General features: G+C 36.4%; 5 protein-coding genes across 7 annotated transcripts in view; 2 read left to right on the top strand and 3 right to left on the bottom strand.

Moving 5' to 3' along the window:
* LOC129577876 (all trans-polyprenyl-diphosphate synthase PDSS1) overlaps nucleotides 1–6,955 on the bottom strand; it is a 46,772-nt gene extending 39,817 nt beyond the window's left edge. The window contains exon 1 of the mRNA XM_055465652.1: nucleotides 6,746–6,955. Within this exon, the coding sequence (XP_055321627.1) occupies nucleotides 6,746–6,955 (210 nt within the window). The remainder of the gene's footprint in view (nucleotides 1–6,745) is intronic.
* A 506-nt stretch (nucleotides 6,956–7,461) lies between these two features.
* LOC129577879 (39S ribosomal protein L32, mitochondrial) lies at nucleotides 7,462–9,055 on the top strand. The gene is made up of 4 exons (XM_055465655.1): nucleotides 7,462–8,042; nucleotides 8,199–8,453; nucleotides 8,564–8,685; nucleotides 8,781–9,055. The coding sequence occupies exons 1-4, from the start codon at nucleotides 7,952–7,954 to the stop codon at nucleotides 8,916–8,918; spliced, it is 606 nt and encodes a 201-aa protein (XP_055321630.1). The 5' UTR covers nucleotides 7,462–7,951; the 3' UTR covers nucleotides 8,919–9,055.
* LOC129577878 (protein spindle-F) lies at nucleotides 9,042–11,211 on the bottom strand. Of its 2 annotated transcripts, none has more exons than XM_055465654.1 (3): nucleotides 10,993–11,211; nucleotides 9,964–10,801; nucleotides 9,042–9,874 (listed from the first exon to the last, which is right to left on the bottom strand). In XM_055465654.1, the coding sequence occupies exons 2-3, from the start codon at nucleotides 10,748–10,750 to the stop codon at nucleotides 9,453–9,455; spliced, it is 1,209 nt and encodes a 402-aa protein (XP_055321629.1). In that variant the 5' UTR covers nucleotides 10,751–10,801; nucleotides 10,993–11,211; the 3' UTR covers nucleotides 9,042–9,452. The 2 variants fall into 2 exon arrangements, with proteins under 2 accessions (XP_055321629.1, XP_055321628.1); XM_055465653.1 differs by having other exon boundaries at nucleotides 9,964–10,822; nucleotides 10,993–11,200.
* A 1,112-nt stretch (nucleotides 11,212–12,323) lies between these two features.
* On the top strand, nucleotides 12,324–15,983 carry LOC129577875 (uncharacterized). The gene is made up of 8 exons (XM_055465651.1): nucleotides 12,324–12,749; nucleotides 13,937–13,979; nucleotides 14,099–14,172; nucleotides 14,465–14,725; nucleotides 14,795–15,279; nucleotides 15,386–15,464; nucleotides 15,589–15,661; nucleotides 15,742–15,983. Exons 1-8 carry the CDS (start codon nucleotides 12,594–12,596, stop codon nucleotides 15,852–15,854), a joined length of 1,284 nt encoding a protein of 427 aa, XP_055321626.1. The 5' UTR covers nucleotides 12,324–12,593; the 3' UTR covers nucleotides 15,855–15,983.
* Nucleotides 15,984–16,224: 241 nt separating this feature from the next.
* LOC129577874 (uncharacterized) overlaps nucleotides 16,225–19,170 on the bottom strand; it is a 92,785-nt gene continuing 89,839 nt past the window's right edge. For both annotated transcript variants that reach the window (XM_055465649.1, XM_055465650.1), the window contains exon 10: nucleotides 16,225–19,102. In XM_055465649.1, coding sequence (XP_055321624.1) covers nucleotides 17,225–19,102 — 1,878 coding nt within the window. In that variant the 3' untranslated portion in view covers nucleotides 16,225–17,224. The remainder of the gene's footprint in view (nucleotides 19,103–19,170) is intronic.

Below are 19,170 nucleotides of genomic sequence, written 5' to 3'. Positions count from 1 at the left end.
ATTGAAGATTATGAATTATAGCTGGCTGCGGCCTATTCAAACATTTACACTTTGAATATTTTACGAAAACTACAATATAATTCGGTGTAGTCGACCGGATTTGTCTCTTCTAGTTCATTTCTGTTATTGCTATTCAAGAGAAGTCAGGTTTATTTGATATGATGTATGCTCTGAGCCAAATTTTAAATTCGTCGCGATCCTCAGCAGGCACGGTTATAAAATGTAAATGATTGTTCGATACTAAAGAATAGAACATTTGATATTTTCAATACAACTATTCCGTAGCATGTTTCTGTGGTGCCATGCAAAAGTTTCGGCTACTTTTCATGCAAAACAACAAGCCGGAACATCATAAAAACAAGAAATTCCGTAATTTGGATTCCATTGCTTTTATGTTGATTTTGTTTGTTGCTTCGTAAATTTTCGCTTTGTTTCACTACTTTGATCATCCAATAGTTTCATTTTCTTCAGTGAATTTTGCTCCGTGTTGTGATTTGTTTACCCAAATGCGCGATGTGGCTTTTCTATTCGAGCCCGTACGTTAACAATCAATATGCTTGGAATGATTAAAGCGTGCTTTGATTTTATTTGCGGTTTAATCAGCTCTTCTTCTTTTCGCTTCACATTTTCTCTCTCTCTCTCTCTCTCTCTCTCTCTCTATCTTTCTCGGTTCGAAACCATCAAATTAAAAATTACCGTTACATCTTCACATTATGCGTCATTAAGATGGCTGTGGATAATTTTTGAAACAAATTATTTTTTGCTTCGGTTTATCAATTTTCAATTTTGAAATGGTCATTTGGTCAATGGTGAAACTGTTAACGGGTGCAAGTCTTGCAATCTTTCCTCGGAACATAATATATTTTGTAATCATAAGCAAGAGATTAAGAATTCATTTTCTCAAACGACATAATCATAAAATCGTTTGGCCGTGAGCTTGGGATTCGGGCTGCTTGTAAAGTGTCATGCTTCATAACATTACTTGCATAGGTACATAGAAGAAAAAAATGACGACGACGACAACGAAGAAGAAGAAATCAACGAAATAAAAGTGTGCAGCATAATGCTCTTCGCATTACAATACATAATGTAAGCTATCTATTACTTTCAATTTTTTTTTGAGTCTTTCAACTGACTACTCATTCGTTGGACTCTTTCTCTCCATTTGTGGCGCATTCAAGCCATCAGTGAACCTGATTGCTGTTATTGTGTATAACGAAACGAGAGCTTGTTCTGTGTTTGTATGCAAACGAAAGCGAAATTGAGTGTATGCTTGTGGTTGTTGCTTGGTTTGGCATGGCTTTTGCTTTGCCAGCTTGACTGTATAATAATTTTTCTTGTCTCCTCGTATGTATTGGGTGTGTGTCTGTTTTGACTTCACCTTCTTCTTCTACTGAATAGTAATGAAATCGAAAAGCATTTATGATTACGGATACGGAATCGATATAGAAATATCGTTAGTCCATTTGTTGTGTGTTGATTTTTTTTTTCTCTTCTGCTTTTTCTTTCTTTTGCTCTTTGTTTCTCGCTCATGTGTATGGTCAATAATTTTTGCTGTGTAATTTTTTTTGTTTTCGATTTTCCACATAAACGATATTCGATTTATTTTGTTGATTTGGTAAAAGAGATATATTTTTAAAAAAAATACCTGATGGAAGAAGGAAAAAACAACAACAACAATCAACAACATACGACGAACTGTTTGGCTTGGAATTCGACGAACTGTGCGCGAATATGACCCGGAGGAGCGTTTGTTGTAAAACGAAATCGATTGTTCACCCAAAATTATATTGACTGATCAAAGAAGAAGTGTATGTTATGGGCAGAGAGCGAAAGAAAGATTGAGCATAGTGTTTTGAAATCCGAAAAGTCATCGGGAAAAAGAGAGATTTAAATCAATCAATGCAAGCGAAAAGAGAAAGAGAATCGAACAGCATAACATCAAACGCCCGTTTGCGCACTCTCATAGACAAATGATGAGCATTTTGTGTCCATGTTTCATCATGGCTCATGAATATTGATCACTAGTCATATACATATTATGAATCAACTGAATTGATCTTTTTCGAGTTTTTTTCTATTTCTTCTATTTTTTAAATTGTTGAATAGTTTTGATTTCAATATATTTTTCATATATTTACATAGAAAAAGCGGATTTCTAAAAAAAAATATTGTCTCCTTGGAAACACACATCGAACTCAGGTGAAGCCTGACTGTCTCTCTTTGTATGCATGCTTTTCTTGAGACGGACTTTATTTCGTCGATCATCGATATCGCTTAAATTCATGTTTTCGTTTCGTGTGAATTGATCGAGCTTTTTCTCTCTCTCTCTCTCTCTCTCTCTCTCGGTTTGAAAACATTTTTTCCCGTTTCGTTATCATAGCAAACGAATAAATAAACCATGAAGCACCTAGTGCGAGGCGCAAACGTTATATATTCATCGGCTGTGCATAGTACCAGCAAGCGCTTTGGATATTATTTTACTACGACCAAAGCGAATAACATACAATCACTATCACTATCACTATTTTACTACTATCAATTCAAACAGCAGCAGCAACGGCAGCGTCGGCCGCGCCAACAACAAAACCCATCAAAACAAAATCAAAACAAACGGCTCATGTACTAAACAAACACACACACACGCTTGCATCTCTATATTTCCACATTTCTGTGCACCTTGCCTGTCACACCTCGAGTGGTTTGTGTTACAAAAATTATTTTATATAGATATCTATATAAATATCTTCCACATATATTTCACCAACATTCTGGTGTACATAACTCACACGCGGATCGGAAAGAGAAAGAGCAAAAAAAGGAAAGAAGAAAAAGATATCTGTTTAATATTTAAATTATCAGTGAAAGTAGTAAATCTTTTATTTGTTGTTTGTCTTAACGACATTTAATACGCAAGTGATCTTTTGGTGATTTTTCTTTCCCATTCGCGCATGCATGTGCGCACACCTTTTGGATCTCGCTCTCTCTCTCTCTCTCTCTCTCTCTCTCTCTCTCGGTGTGTATGTGTGTGTAGCGCTGTTTGGTGGACCGCCACACAGATCACAATATATTATACTTCATATTAAAATTGCTCTCAGCCCTCAAAAAATGCTCACGCTTAATCAATAAATTATGGTATGAACGGAACGCAGAATGTGTGTGCCACTTTTTTGTGTCGGCGAAAATAAAATCTCGTACAATGTTTTGTTGTGCGGTAGACGAGTGAGATTTTGTTGTTGCTTTTTCTCTCTCTCTCTCTCTCTCTGAATTATTCATCTGTTTTCTTCTTCGCTTCTCTCCTTTTGGTTTTCGCAAAAACAAACACGAATTGAGAGCAAAAAGTGAGATATTATCAAATCACTTTGGCCGAATTATTTGCGGTACTCAATCCATGGTAGTAACATCAAGAAAATGGTGGCCATTTGGCCGAGATATGCAATCGACAAGTATGTGCAATAGATATGGAATACACGTGAAAAATATTTCATCGTCATTTCAATTGTGACCATGTTCTGGGATGAGTGTACCTGTTTTATTATCATGTCCTTGTGCGAACATACATTTCTTTGAAATTGTATCAATTAGCAAATGTTTGCGAGATTTTGGCCATTTGCAACGGCAATTTATATTTGACCAAATTGAGCGTTAGAAACGATTTGGTTTTTTTTTTTGGTTTTCTTTTTTATGCACAGCCGACAATTGCGATAAAACTTTGCTCATATCATCTGTAGCACACTTATTACACACTCGCAAACTGAATTGCTTGGCATTGCATTCAAATGCCGATATATTATGGTAAACATCCATCATAATTTTTATCAGATGTCGGCATTTTCTGTTCGTTGGTTATGTGTTAAAACAACGGGGCGAAGAGAAAAAAAGAGAGCCAAGAATGCAACGAGCCATAATTTAAATAATTGTTTTAACGAATTTTCGTTTCCCATGAAGAGAGCGCGCGCGAGAGGCGGCTCAATTTAAGCGCATGGCTTATGAAATTGAAAATTCGTTAATATCAGCCGATTTATAAAATTTTGAACAATTTTTTTTAGTTATGCTCAATCTTGGTTTTTCGCATGTACTTGGGTGTGTGTGTGTGTGCGTTTGTTTGTATTTCTTCTTCTTCACTTTGCCGATCCGTTTTTCATCAATTTTTCTTCGTGTAGTTTATAATTTTTTTTCTTCTTCTTCTTCTTCTTCTTTTTATTCCTGCTGAAACATTTTGTGATTTCAGCAATTAAATAAATTCGAAAGTTGTATTTTTCAAGATTAAAGATTCAATAAGCATCATCGACAACATCACAACCACATTCAGATCAAATCGTATGGCCAACACACATGTGTATATGTACACACATATGCCGAACTCAAGAGAGACCATCATGCATATATGAGCAATGGGTCGGAATACCATCGAGATATGCCAAAAAGAGAGTGAGCCGGAGAAAAAGAAGAAGAAGAAAAACTTAAACTGTAAATAAGAAATGAAAAAAAAAAATTTATGAAAGAATGAAAGAAAAAAAAAACAGCACACACAACGCATTGCATTACGTACAACAAAAACAATAAAGGCAATAGCACCAGCAGCAGCGGCGGCGACAACAACAACAACAACAACAGCAACAACAGCAGCAGCAGAGAGAAGTTGTGTTTTGTATAGTGAATGAACGCGCCACAACAACACATGTACAGAATCCGCTTTCAAATCATCATATACGTACGTATAAAATACGTGCACATTTATCTCTATTTAGTATTGACTCCAATGTATTTTGTTGTTTTATTTCGTTTATATATATATATATAATTTTTTTCTCTCTTAATTTTCAACTTATGATCGTGCATAGTCGCTTTTCAGGTGCGGAATGGATTTTTTTTTTCTCTTCACTTCAAGTCAATTGATCAACATGGACAAAATCGTGTGGATTTTTAGAAGCGAGTAAAACACAGAAAAAAAAATAATATCAACGACAACAAAACAACAACATCGGCGACAACGGCGGCTATGGTGACGACCAGCAACAGCACAAACGAAACCGTTTTCTTCTTCGCCTCAACAAATTCCATTCAGAATGAAAGCGCAAGCTACTGAATCGCCTAATCGACGTACGAATGTGTGCGGAAACGCCAAAACAAACTTGGCAACTTGATGGAAGCGAGCGAGCGAGAGAAGAAGAAAAAACAACACGCACACACACCAAAATGTGTAAATGCATACCCAAAATGATTGGATAATAAATATTTTGAATTTATGTTGTTGTTGTTGTTGTTGTTTCCGCCGCTGCTGATACTTTTCTGTCACCCAACGGCAATCGTGGAGTCTGAATTTCGATTTCTTTTTCCACTTAATTATCGGTTCACACAATATTTCGGGGCAATGTTTTTTTTTATTCGCGGCTGATTTTGTTGTTGTTTCATGATTCAAACCGTTACGTTGATTTGTTTTGAATGAAACAGAGAAGAAAAAAATTTGCATTCGCTTTCATTTCGCTGGCTGCGCTCCAAATTCCAATTGGAAATATAACGGTTTCCGACGGATTTGTTCAACCCTGTGCTTGAATTTGAAATTCGTCCTTCTCAATACACGCTGCTGATGTGCTATTGCTGCTGTTGTTGTTGTTGTTGTTTTCTACGAATGTTCGTGCATTTTGACTGCACACTGACACTTAATCGTCGCGTGAAATTCTTATCAGCAGCAGCAGCAGAAGTGTTATAGTAAATAAAACGACGATTTGAGGTTAAGAACAGTGTCAAAATGTACGTAAGACTTGTATTGAGATTTTCCATTTCACTCTCTCTATCTTTTCTCTTTCGGTTTGTTTCTGTCAAATTCTTTGCATAACATCTCGCTAGAATTGCTGTATGTTATGTATAATTGAACGTAAGTGAGCAATGTATTTCACAATTTATGCGCTATTTTCAAATGAAAATCACACAAAACATATCATACAATCACAAATTGTCCAATTTTCCGTTTTTTTCTTTTTTTTCCAATCGCAAAGATGTGCAATTTTATCGTTTTGTTTTTTATAAATAACAAAAAACCACACTTTTTATTATTTGTTTTTATTCGTTGTTTTCGTTCTTGTTTCTCGATTGCATCGTTCTCTCTTTCTCTCATTGGATAGAAAAAAAGTACTCAACGGATTTTTAAGTTCGTCGGTCAATTTTCGTTTGAATACTGTTTTATTTACACCAATTGACATGTATGTATTTATTTATTGAATTCACTTTATCATTTGATATTCGACATTTCTTTTGCTTTCTTCTTATCAATCATCTGATTGTTGAACAAAAAAAAAATTATGTGAAGATGTTCAGCTATTTTGGGAGCAAATTTTTCGCGTTTATTCTGTTTGGTTTTGTTATCCTTCATGTGACACATTTCATTTGGATTCGATGTCGTATTTTTAAATTATGTAATCTCACTTGTTGGCATTTAATGATGTGTGATGAAAATTTGAACAAAAAAAAAAATCATGCAAGCTTCTTAAATGAAGTGAAGACTGTACTTAACACCTGAAATATTTTGCTATAATAGCTTAATGATAAACAAGTGAATCTAATCTCATCATTTATTCCATTCAAGAGCAACTTCGATTTATTGGGTTTATTTTTTAGCCAATCAATCGAAATGTGAATTTTTTCGTTGGAAATTTGTTTTGATTTTTGTTTTTTTTTCTGAGAGATTCGTTTTGTTTTTGTTTTTTTCGTTTTTTTTCTGGGTTTGTGATGTGGAAATATTTACCTGTAACGAGCCAGCTAAATTTCTTGCGAGCGAATTGAATCCGATTTCATGAAAGTGGTTCCGTTTTGTAAGATTGATAGTTCCAGTGGTGGCGTTATTGAAATTCCGAGTTTGTCGATAAATTGTATTTTGATTTTTGTTAACGAGTAACTGATATAATTTATCTTGCACCACACGGGTACATACCCGATTCAAACTTATACACGCCATAGTCAAAAAAAACTGTTGTGATCCGTTCTGACGATAACAATTTACTAGACACACTGAGGAGCACTCCGAAGTGACAAGACCAAAAACACCACCGTCTCTCTATGACCCTACCATTAAACACTTTGTTTTTCCCTACTACCAACTCCGTCGTCGTCCAGCAATATCAGCGGCAAAAACGGCTGAGAGAGCTTTCAGCTATGCCAACGAAAATGCACAAGGGAACCGAACACACACCATGTGTGTGTGTGCACAAGAAGAAAAATAGCGGCGGCCCCGCGATACGGACCGAAGACACGAAAAAAAAACAACAACAACAGTATAGTATACACACAATTTTTTCTCTCTTTTCTTCTTTGTCGTCTTCTCTCCTCTACACCTTCTCTCGTCTTTTCGGCTGGTTACGAGAGCTCTTTTTTCTGTCGATTAGGTATTATACCTCTACTTCTTATGGTTGCATTCTCTCTTTCCCACTATTTTTCCTCTTGCCTTTTTTCTTAAACCTATTCATCGTTGTATTGTCATGTGTTCGGCAACTGATTAAATGTCACTGTCAAATTTCATGCCAAAGAGAAGTGAGCAACAACAACGTTGTCTGTTCTTCTTTTTTTTCTGTTAATGTTCGAGCCCTGTCACGCTCACGCCCATATGATCACGCTGTCAATGCAAACGAAAATACCGTCTGCGGTACATATTGCTAACGAATAATCGACCTGTGCCGAGCCGTTCGGTTCAAAGGAAAAAAGCGAAAACTCGTTTGCAACCACATTTCTGCGAAATCTCTTTTTAACTATTCAATTAAAGAAAATTTTAATTACCATTACATTTAATTGGTCGTGTATGGTTTGAAGTTTAGCGCGCTCTCACACACACACACACACGCACACACCGACCGAGACACAAACACATGCACATACACAAGTGATAAAAATTTGACGTAAACACACATAACCATCGTGTGGCAGTGGAACAGTTTACAGTGGAATTGCAGCCGTAGAAATGTCTTTAGCACTTTTACTCAAAATTAATCGTTTTATTCAACGTATCGAAAATGTGCTGCCGCAAATATTCGGACGAGGCTTTCCTCCAGGTAAATTATTTCGCATTCATGGGTGTTTTGTGCAAATTACAGTCTACAGAATTTGAACAAGTTGTGAACATAACCTCAATGTTGTGAATTGTTCACTGAATTTTTTTTGTGTGTGGATATTTTATCAAATGGTCACATTTTTCTGTCATTCCATAGAACCAATGTGTGTAGTGGCTTGTCCAAATTATATGCCAGCAGTCAATGAGACGCAATCATCAACACCATTTTCGCTGAAGGATTTGATCGGCGATGGAATTTTATGGGCCGTACCAAAACATCGAAAATCAATCGAACGACGGCTGAAGGCAAAATATGGCCATCCAAGATATGTCATGAAGATTTACACACCAAAAACCACTTTGCGCATTTGTGTGCAATGTGGTCATGATCATGAAGTCGGTGTACTGTGTCGTAAGTATTTTCCCAAAACGTACAACAACAAAACAAAACCTGTTGTCACATAGGTAAATATGAGTAATATAATGACGGTCATCATCGTCGTTGTTGTTATTATTCCTCAGCTAACTGCTACAAACGTGTAATGGACGAAACACAACAAATGCAACAGATAATCGAGGAAAAACTCGGCTTGAATCCAGACGACAAAGAGGTTGTTGTATTGTACGATGGCGAAAGAGATAAGGTAAGCATTAATAACACAAAACAATCAGAGAAAATTGCTAATCATTTTATAATGAGAGTTTAAATGATTTGTGTTATTTGCTTGGAAATTTGTAGCCGGCCGAATTTTGGGAAGGAAAACGTGTTGTCGAAATGGAGAAACCACGACCCACTTGGTTTAGTAAGAATTTATTGCAGAAAACCACACAACCGGCGGCTAAAACAACAGAAGTCAAACCAACCAATTTGGGTTAAACCTGCTATTGTCTACATACACACACATTTGTTGAGCGTGTCATTTTAGTTTACCACTTTTCATAGAAATGCGAAGATAACAAAAAATAAAAATTAAAAAAGAGAGAAAGAAAAAGGAACAAATTCATTGAAATTAATTGATTTTATTTGATTTGCCAGTAAACATAATTTTTTTTTTGTTCAAGTTAAATTCTACTAGGCCTAATGAATTTGTTCATGTAAATGTTTGCAAAATAGAATATATAGGTATAGGAAATGAAAACATACACTTTTTTTCGTCATCATCATCATCATCATCATAAAAATACTCAACAACTCAATTCTGTGTAAACGAATGCCGTTCGACTTAAAAACTAAATGGAACAAGACTCGGTAGCTTGCTCGAAAAATTTGGTCCGAACAAAATTTTGATTTTCTTTTCTAGTTCGTTCTAGACTTTTCTGTCGTTCTCTAGTAAATGATCAAAATCACAATTCAATTACGCGAGGGTTCATATCAGAGTTCGTACAAGAAAAAGATTTTACTTGGTGCTGGTCAAAATTGGCCAACCGTATTCGAAACGAATTCAAAGTTCTTCTCAACACTTAAATCCAAATCGGTGTCGTCGATGAAATGTGATTCAACATGGTCTTGGAATAGTTCGAATGACGATACATTTGAATAGACTTTTCCGCACATTGGACACATTTTATCCATGCAATCGGCAATTTTTTTCTGTTGTGTAATATCGACCGCATCACTCTGATTGTCCGGTTTGATTGGGATAAATGCAGCGTTATCACCGATGATTTCCGTAATTTCGGCATCATTCTCCGACGATTGACGACGTCGAAATGTGGCTGGACCATCGATATGCTCTTGATAAAATTCCTGCACTTCATCGGTGCCAAGATTCTTATCGGCCGTATTCGCCTTTTTCATTGACTGATTTTTGCAGTTCAAACACAGCTCCAACACTAAAAAACAAAAACAGACAAAAACAATTAAGAGAAAATCATTAATTGTTGGTCAATTCGCATTTAATGTCTAAATAGTTCAAATGTACCTCTTCTTTGGCGCAGACCGCTCAAAGCCACTTTCAAATCACTTTGTTGCCGCAATAGCTCCTTCTTAATATCCACCATGCTGTCCATACATTTCTTGGTGTCATTCGACAAAATGGTGTTAATGCTTTCGTCGTTCAGGTAACCGAAACCCATTGAATTGGCAACGACACGACTTTGGAATTCGGTATTTGTGTGCGGTGCATTTGGATCGCCCTGTACATTCGGTTGATCTGTATAGTCTTTCAATGAAATCTCTTCCAAGCTAACGTCTTCCATTTCTTTGCCATTGTCGTGTGTACTGGTGCCGTCTTGCATCTGCATTTTTTGCCGTAGAATCGGGTTCGGTGAGTTTTGTGTGAATGTCTTGGACCGGATCAAATTCTGGTGGCCAGCCGTAGTTTCGGTTAATGTGGTTTTGATTTTATTCAACGAAACACCCAACGATTGATTGTCTTTGGTGAGTTTCGATAGGCGCAACCATAATTGTCGATTCTCCATCGCTACCATTCCAATGTGTTCAGTCAATTGATACTTTTGTCGCGTCAATTCACCCACTTGTTCGCGTAACACTTCAATTTCGCTGCGATCGTCCATATTGTTGCCACGGAGATTCGGTTGATCCTGTCCACATTGTTTGCGTAATGTGGAATTCTCCTGTTCGACGGTAGTTAGACGCTGCTGTAGTGCCAAACATCGTTCCTTCATCGTTTGCAACGCAACATGCAATGCATAGTGTGATGCAAGTTGCTCTTTCGTCTGAACTGTGTCACTTTTATTCGAATCCATGATGCTCTCTCTGTCGTTTGATAATTTTGTTCCCAGTTCGTCTTACGGTGGCTATCAATAAAAAGTAACTATCTGCTAACACAAGCCAACAAAACAATCAAAAAGATCTTGGGATTTTGGCGATGCAACAATCGCACAGACTAAATGCAAAATCGTATTTATTCTGTATTGTCTCTTTCTTTCTCTCTCGGTCGACAATGTACAATTCCCTTCAACTTCAACATCTACTATCAATTAGTTACCGTTTCTAAATGTAATCGGTGACACAATTTGTAAACAATGCCACCATATCGGTTGAGCGTGCCGTTGATTTCGTTTTATTTTTGGTTAGAAAAAGAAAAATAATAACAAATTATCTATTTATGTGTAATTCGAAATCGTCAAACAATTTTAAAAACTCTCTGTGTTGACACTTCACGGTGCATTTGTTCGAAATGGATTACATTCACATTCTGTGTCTCACACACCAACATACATGGACACGACAGGCGTTACTGTGTGCGTGTCCAAACACGAATGACGTCTTTTCTTTTGTGTAATGCGAGTTTTGTACAGATGGTGCTGTTGCTGTTTGTGTGTGTTTTGAACAATTTGATGAAATTCGAAAATCGCAACTCATTCAATATTAGACACTGTTTATTATCTGTGTGCCATTTTTATCGAGCAAACTTTATCTGTTGATTCTGTAATCTGCACGTTTCTCTTCATTCAGATGGGCACATGTATCATAACCGTGCAAGAAAGCGAACAGCAGAACAATGACACCATTGAATGTTTGTTTATTCATTTAAATTATGAATGTGTATGCCTCCTATCTTGTGATTATGAAAGGAGTTCACTCAGAATTACGGCCCAAAATCGATACAATCTAAACAAAATGCCTTCAAACAAACAATATAAAACCACCCGAAACTCCTATATCATTCTATTGATGAACATGAAATCAATCAGAATAAACATTTCCAACTTCGAATATGGAAAAAATGACGATGAAATAGAATGAACATGAAACGAAGTGAAAAAAAAAACCGTTTCCATGCTATGGAGTTACCTGCTTATTGACTACTGTTGTTTGTGAAGCGGAAACAGAAAAAAAAAAAAACCTTTTACCTACATTTCGAAAGGGATCCCTGAGTTAAAATGGCACGAATGAATCACGCCAACTCATTTAAAATTTCGGTTTTGATGGTTGCATTCCATCACCCATCACCGGTTACATACTTGTGCAATGGAAACATTGAAGGAAAAAAAAAACAACTGAAAACTGGAATTGTATTGGAATGCGATTTTGTGTTTCTTCGTGGACACATCACTTGTTTATAACAAGTAAATACTTACAAAAAAAATTTCCTCTGCACTTTCGCTTATGTGCTGCGATGTAATTCCTTTCTCTCTCTCTCTCTCTCTCTCTCCCTCTCTCTCTCTCGCATTTGTTTTTTTGTCGTTGTTTACACAATGCAATGTTTTCAGAGGAGTAGTCAGTACCAGGTACGGTGTTCTTATGTTGGAATTTCTGATTAGTTTTGATAACACATGCTTTCAGTTGAGTAGAACAAAGCCATTCGAACGGAAGTTGTGACAACAGTTGGTGTGTGTCGAACGGGTTCTATAGCCGTGAGCAATTAGCATCTTAACATCGGAAATTATTTTTGACTCAATCGAAAATTCGAACGTTTTGCAATTTATCCATATGGGATAGTTTATGTGGCAAATTGCCGCTGCCAATTAATTTAAAGTTTTGTGTTGGTTTTCATTGAGCGGAAGTTTTGGTGTAATTTATCTATTGAAGGTTGTACTGGATTTTCGTTGGTGTAACTGATAATAATCTAGATGATGTAAGGTTATGGCAAAATTGTGTCATGACCAGTACGATCACCCGTTGCTATGGTGCGATGCCAAACGACGAGCCGAAGAGAAACGCATCGCTGACGAAAGTTGGACATTGGCCCGACATCGCAAAGAACAAAAAGAAGCACAGAAAATTCGCGATTGTAATGAAGTGAGCGATGTTCAGACGAATTGAATGAAACAGTAACAAAGAAAAACTAAAATTTCCCAATTCATCCCAATCATTCATCATCTTTTTATTTGATTGCATGCGACAAAATAAAAATTTATCGAAAACATTACGAAAACAGACTCAGAAATTCATGTTTATGTGCATGTTCATGTGAAGCAACAACACTCAGTATGGTTTCAATGATGATTCATTAATGGTAGCTATAAATGTTCATTAATTCCATGCTTTATTCGAATTGAGGTGTAAAAAGATGGTGTCAATTGAATCAGCGGATAAATGATCTCGTGTTCATAAAACACGTGTCTTTTATACGTTAACTTTTACAACACTGCTCACGAGTGAGCACATTTACTTCAGATCAATTAAAAAAATGGCATAGAATCTAACGGAAAATCCGTAATTTCTTCGTCACAATTGAAATTTTCCTCTTTTTCCACCTTCAGTTGACTAAAGCACCATTCATAATGCAAACAACTAGAATTATGTTGATTCTAGTTTTTATCTTTGTGTGTCGTCATTCAACATAATTAATTCACTTTTCGATTGGCATTCATTCACCCACTTTTTTTTCATTTTACGTTCATGGTATCTTGACAACGGTATTTAAACAAATCAACTCAATTTATTCGTAATATTCATTTGAACATCAAGTCATTGAATGGAATTATTTTTCAAAAATAGAACGAAGAGTTGACTCGTATACAGATACTTGTAACAATAAATTGGTATTTATATTTGAACAATGACAACAACAGTAAAATTTAATGCGATTGAATTATAAATTAGATTTTCAATAGAACGGCAAGCATTTACCGTAAAGCCGAAAGCCGAAAGCCCAAAGCGTAAGCTTATTTACTTGTACCGAATAACAAACAAAAAAATCATGTTTGCGTGCTAATAGGCGCTTTTTTCCCTGGTTGACTTCGTACAATTAGTTTTTGCCATTCAATTTATTCTGTTGCTATGCAATGTGCTTATTCTAATCGAAATTTAGTTTATTTTTTTCCTGGAAAGTTTTCAACGTATTTGAAATACGAAAAAAAACGAATATTTATTCGTCTATTGAGCAAAGCAAATATAACGACTTTGAAAAGTTTACTACATTCTTTTTCTCTCTTCTTTTTCATCCGTTGGATTAACATTCTTCGCATTTGTGTCGCTGTTAGCTACGTGAACTTATAGAAAAGCATTATCCTTGGGGAAGGCCAGGTACATAGAAGGTTTCCATGTAAAAATGAAAATTTACCCCAAGTGTATTATGTCAATAAAACGTATTTTCATTCTGTTGCGTTCTATTTGTTTGCTTTTGACCGTGTGACTTGGTGAAGGTGGTGGCGCTCCAAACGGAACCATTCGACGAAACAATATCGAATCTCGTGGCTTATTCGCAGAATCAAGTGAGGTGAGTTACAAGAATTTTGGTTGTGCTTTTTTTCATGGCTTTCGGTTGACATTTTAATTTCAAATTAAATGACATAGTAACGGTGAATGCTGAAAATCAATATTCGTGTTATTTAGTACAATGTATGAGAGATAGAAACTAACCGGTGAAATTGAAAGATATTGATCATGTGCATGTATCGGAGTTTCTTTTATCGCTTCTCTAAATTTATTCATAAATAAAGTTTTAGTTTCGGTCTTGAAAAAAAGTTTTGGTTCTTCAAACATATGCAATTGTATTTGAATTTTTCTAGAACTGTCGAAAATTCATATTTCAAGCACCATTTCGTGCTCGAAGAGGCGGTGGCGGAGCACCTCTTCGCAATTCAGCTGGTCAAATAATTACCAAATTTCGAGAAGATCCAATCATTACATTCAGCGATTCGGCGAGAAAACATGTTGAAAATCATTTGAGGTATAAAACTAGCAACGAACAGAAGAAACAATACAAAATGGATTTGGACCGATGTCGAGCCGAACGAATGAGGAGAGATGCAAAAAACTCCTTGGATATGGTTTGTTTTAAAAACACATTTCAAATTGAATTGTTTAGCATAATCAACCGATTTATATCTCTGCAACAGAATGAAGTGTGGGGTAAGTCGGGTCCGGGTGGAATGCCATGGCGACATCCACGTCAAGTTGGTCAATCATTCATGAAATCGATGGGTTGGACGGACAAAATCTTGTTACAAACGCTTGATCCCGATAAAAAACCAAAGGCAAATGGAATTGATGCCAGTGATGTGAATCGATTAAAATTACCCGCACAATGTTGTGTCAATTGTTTTTGTGATTGTAAAACCAAATATGCGACGATGCAATGCAACGGCAAAGAGAATGTGATGGAAAATATTCCGATGACCCGAAAAGATAATCCGGAAAATGCAAGTCGACCATTGTGCGAGCATATGAATCGTTGTGCTAAGAAGTGTAAATACGTTAAACCACGAGCGTGCATGATAAGCGGCGGTGTTGAATTAGTTCCTTTGTTGGCTAAGCGTAGAGCAATGCAACGACCAATCAGCTTGTCCACCACTGACGTGACGAAAAACCCGACTGAAAAAAAGTTCGATTAGAAAACAAAATTCATTGAACTAGCATGGCCAGGCACACGAAACTCATTCCACGTGTTTCTCTCTCTCTCTCTCTCGCTCTCTCTCTATCGCTTTTAGGTGGCAGGATTACGGTGAAGGGGTTCAATTACTCGACGACTTGTGCCGACAAATAACGCAAAAGGAACGAAAGAAACAAGTAATCAACGAATTTATTAGCCAATTCATATTCAATCAAACATTTACATTTTTTTCCGTCTTTTTTGTCGTCGACGATGTTGTTGTTGTTGTTGTTGTTGCGTTGTTATTATTTATTGCTAAAGCTGTCGAAGGATAGTGAATTGGAATCAGCCAGAAGACATTTCGAAACGATAGACACATTTTGGGGACGACCTGGTATACATTTCTCAAAGAATTATTTATTATGTTACTCGAAATTTTCGATCGACTTTTTGAATTCGGTTGTCGTTTTTTAGGTCATGGTGCACCACGTAGCGTTAAAACCAACCATCACTCCAAACTCAATTTGAACGATTTACTTTATAAACCACGGTTAAGTGAACACGTATCGAATACAATCGGAAAATGAGGATATAAGGACTTTTTCAGCTTGCCACCGATGCAAGCCTTGATAAAAGTTGTACAATCATTTGTGAAGCGTTCTGTAAAAATCCAAAGCCAAAGTAATTTAATGAAATAGATATTATGGAAAAATTTATATTTCCTTGGTGTTTTTCGTTCCAAAAATAAATTTTTTTTTCTGACTTTTTGATCATTTTGGTTCGGAATTTACACTTTCAAATTCATTTTAAAATGAAATTTAAATTTCTGGTACACAATTCCAAAGTGAAGAAGTATTAAGGTAAAAGTCTCTATATTCTTACCGTCTTCAATCATTTTCCGCCCTAAAACATCTGAATTCTTCAAAAATAAGAAAAATAAGAGAAAAAAACGCATGCTTTTAAATGATTTGACGTTATATTTTATTACATTATACGTTCAAGTTCATAGAAAATAATACGAATTTACAAAGTTAATTCGTTATGCATATCCTACGTTCAGCATTAAACATAAATGTTATTATTTATCGATTAAAAGTTGCAAATGTACAAATGAATAAAAAAAATATTGCTCTTCAACGGGCTCCTCCATTCAGACGACAAAATCGTTCCGAATGAAGTGATCGTCGTTGCTCGGGGAAGAAATTATTTCGTAAAAATTATTTTGATTATTTTTTTCTGATAAAACAACAAAGAAGAAGAGAAAAAAAAATGCATTAGAATTTGCAAATTTGGCACTTGTATTATCGAACTGACGTATATTTTTCTTTTAAATTTATTATATATTTATAATGGATCTATCGATGCTATAATTGTTGGGCATTTTACATGTAAGTATTATGTTACGACTGCGAATGACCGCATCTGGCTACTAAATCTAAATCTAGTAATTAAAATAATTCGCCGTGAGATGCAGCTATTTTTATTCTCCAGATTTCCGATTGCAATTTCAACAAAATAAAAAAGAACAGAAAAACGCCTCACTTTTTTCTCTGTATTATGTAAACTTGTATTATATATTTTTACTATTCGATTACTAGCTACGCTATAAAAATGTATTTGCGTAATAAACAGTTGTTGTTTTTTGTTTCTTCGATTCGAATTGGGATTCTACAATTTCCAGCCGTCTCAATGCGATCAGCGTGAAATTTGTCGATTTGGATTCAAGACTATAAAAAGGCTACTTATAAAAAAGGGTTTCTATTGCCGTCCATTTGAAAGGCTATTATATAGTTCCTGTTTACTGAATGTGTGTCTCTCTCTCTCTGTGTGTGTGTGTGTTGGTGTGATTAAACTAAAAATGATGAATAAAATCGAACCGTATGGAAATAATTTAAGGAAGGATTCAAATGCGGTGACGAACGAAAAAAAAACGAACGATTAAAAAAGGCCATAAAATTTAAACCATTCCATAGTCTGTACAAATTGCTTGTGGTTGGGCTGTGGTTGTTGCTGATACGTTGTTCTGCTGTTTCTCTTGCGCCATATTCAATTCGACTAATGTATCGATGCTGTTGATGCTGACACCTTTTAGAATTTTCTGCGCAGCCAGAGAAGTGAAATTGAAACTCAGATCGGAAAGACTTGGGAAATTGTAGAGTTCATCGCGATCGTTGATGCTATTCTCGCGTGATACACTGAATCGACGGTCGACCGGTTCTTTTTCCACCGATTTGTCACCGTTGTTGATCTTCTGTTTGCCATCGCCGTTGCTATTTATGGCCAAATTCGAGATGTTCGGTTCGCTGCCAATGGAAATCATATTTTTGGATAAAATTTGCGCAATTGAATCGGTATTTATAGCCGGGTTTGAGTTTAATTTTGTTATGTTACCGCAAACCGGTTCGTATGGTGACATTTTCAAATCGCAATTTGAATTTATGATTTTTTTCTTTTCGATGAATCGAAGATTGCCAACCGATCCGGCAATTGTGTTCCGTTCCAAATTGATGGTTTCGATTTTCTCCACCACCATTTCGTCCAAAGTGAAAACATTTTTATTGTTTAGCGGTGACGTTGGGCTAATATCGTTGACATTTTTCAACACATTTTTATAGACAATATTGTTTGTATTCGATATGGGCAGTGAGAATTTCCGGCCATTATTCATGGTGGCATCATTGTTGACGTTCTTGGTGAATTTACAATTCTCAATTGAATCCGATGTAAATGGTTCGGGTGTTGGTGTTGGCATAGTGCTCATACTGGATTCGGGCGATGTTTCGCTGATGAACGAAAGTGAATCGCATGTTTCGGACGCCATATCATTTTCGCTCAGTAAAAGTTCATTCTCTTTGTCTCGTTTGGATGCGGCACGCATTTTAGCCGGTGAACTCTGTTTCGATATGGAACGTTTGATGATTTCCCCGTTGCCATTGGTTGTCGTTTCATTATTTATTATGTAAACATTCGAATTGTCCAGAAGTTTGCCATTTTCAAGTGTGATGACACTTCGCACAGGTGAATTTTGTACAAAAATCTTTGTGTTCGGAATTTGACTTTCATTCGATGTGGTAACCTGAAGCGTGATTGAACTGTTTGAATTGGAGTTTGGTATGCCGATTGGTGGTTTACCAAGAACTGGCATCGATGGATCGTCCGATCGATTCAACGATGATGGCCCGTTGCTGGTTGATGTTGCCGTCGATTTCATGCGTGAATTGGAGTCCATGGTCAATTTTGATTTGCCCAGTTGATGTTTTGGTGAAGATTTCGGCGAACAATTGCCATTGCCATATGTTAAACGACTTCCATTTTTATTCGTTGCAATCGTACTAATCGACGGATGTGAGTCGAGGCTATAATGACCGCTAGTACGACTATATGACACTTTTTCATCTTCGATGCTTGATAATCCAGACAAAATGGACGCCTTACCCGATTCATAGCTCGATGGACCGCTGTTGATTGAACGATAATGCCGATCGTTTGATAGTCGATTATCAAGTGTGCTGGTTTTCTTGGGACTTCGATAGATTTCACCACTTTTGGCTGTAATACGATTCTGTTCGTTAATTAAATGCTTGCTTGGAATAGTACGTTGGACTTTCGTTTGCATTGAAGCGGCGGGTATTGAATGTGTGGATCGTGGAAGACTTCCGCTGCAATAAACTGGTGAACGGCGTCGAATCGGTGAACAATCTCGCGATGAAATGACAAACGTTGATTCACTGGACATGTGACGACGATGCCGTCGAGGAAGTGTAGACGATCGATGCCGTAGCTCAGTACCATCGTAGAATGTTGACTTGGAAAGAGTATGAACATCAGGCGTATCCTGGAAATTAAACAATGAAAAAGATAACATTAGATTTATCTCTGTCCGACAGGAGGTTCGAATGAATC

This window comes from Sitodiplosis mosellana, unplaced genomic scaffold (genome assembly GCF_009176505.1).
Source record: "Sitodiplosis mosellana isolate CC-2019 unplaced genomic scaffold, AAFC_SMos_1.0 Smas_scaffold_6226, whole genome shotgun sequence".
In the NCBI taxonomy this organism is placed as follows: domain Eukaryota; kingdom Metazoa; phylum Arthropoda; class Insecta; order Diptera; family Cecidomyiidae; genus Sitodiplosis; species Sitodiplosis mosellana.
This window is presented reverse-complemented; position numbering and strand designations above follow the sequence as displayed.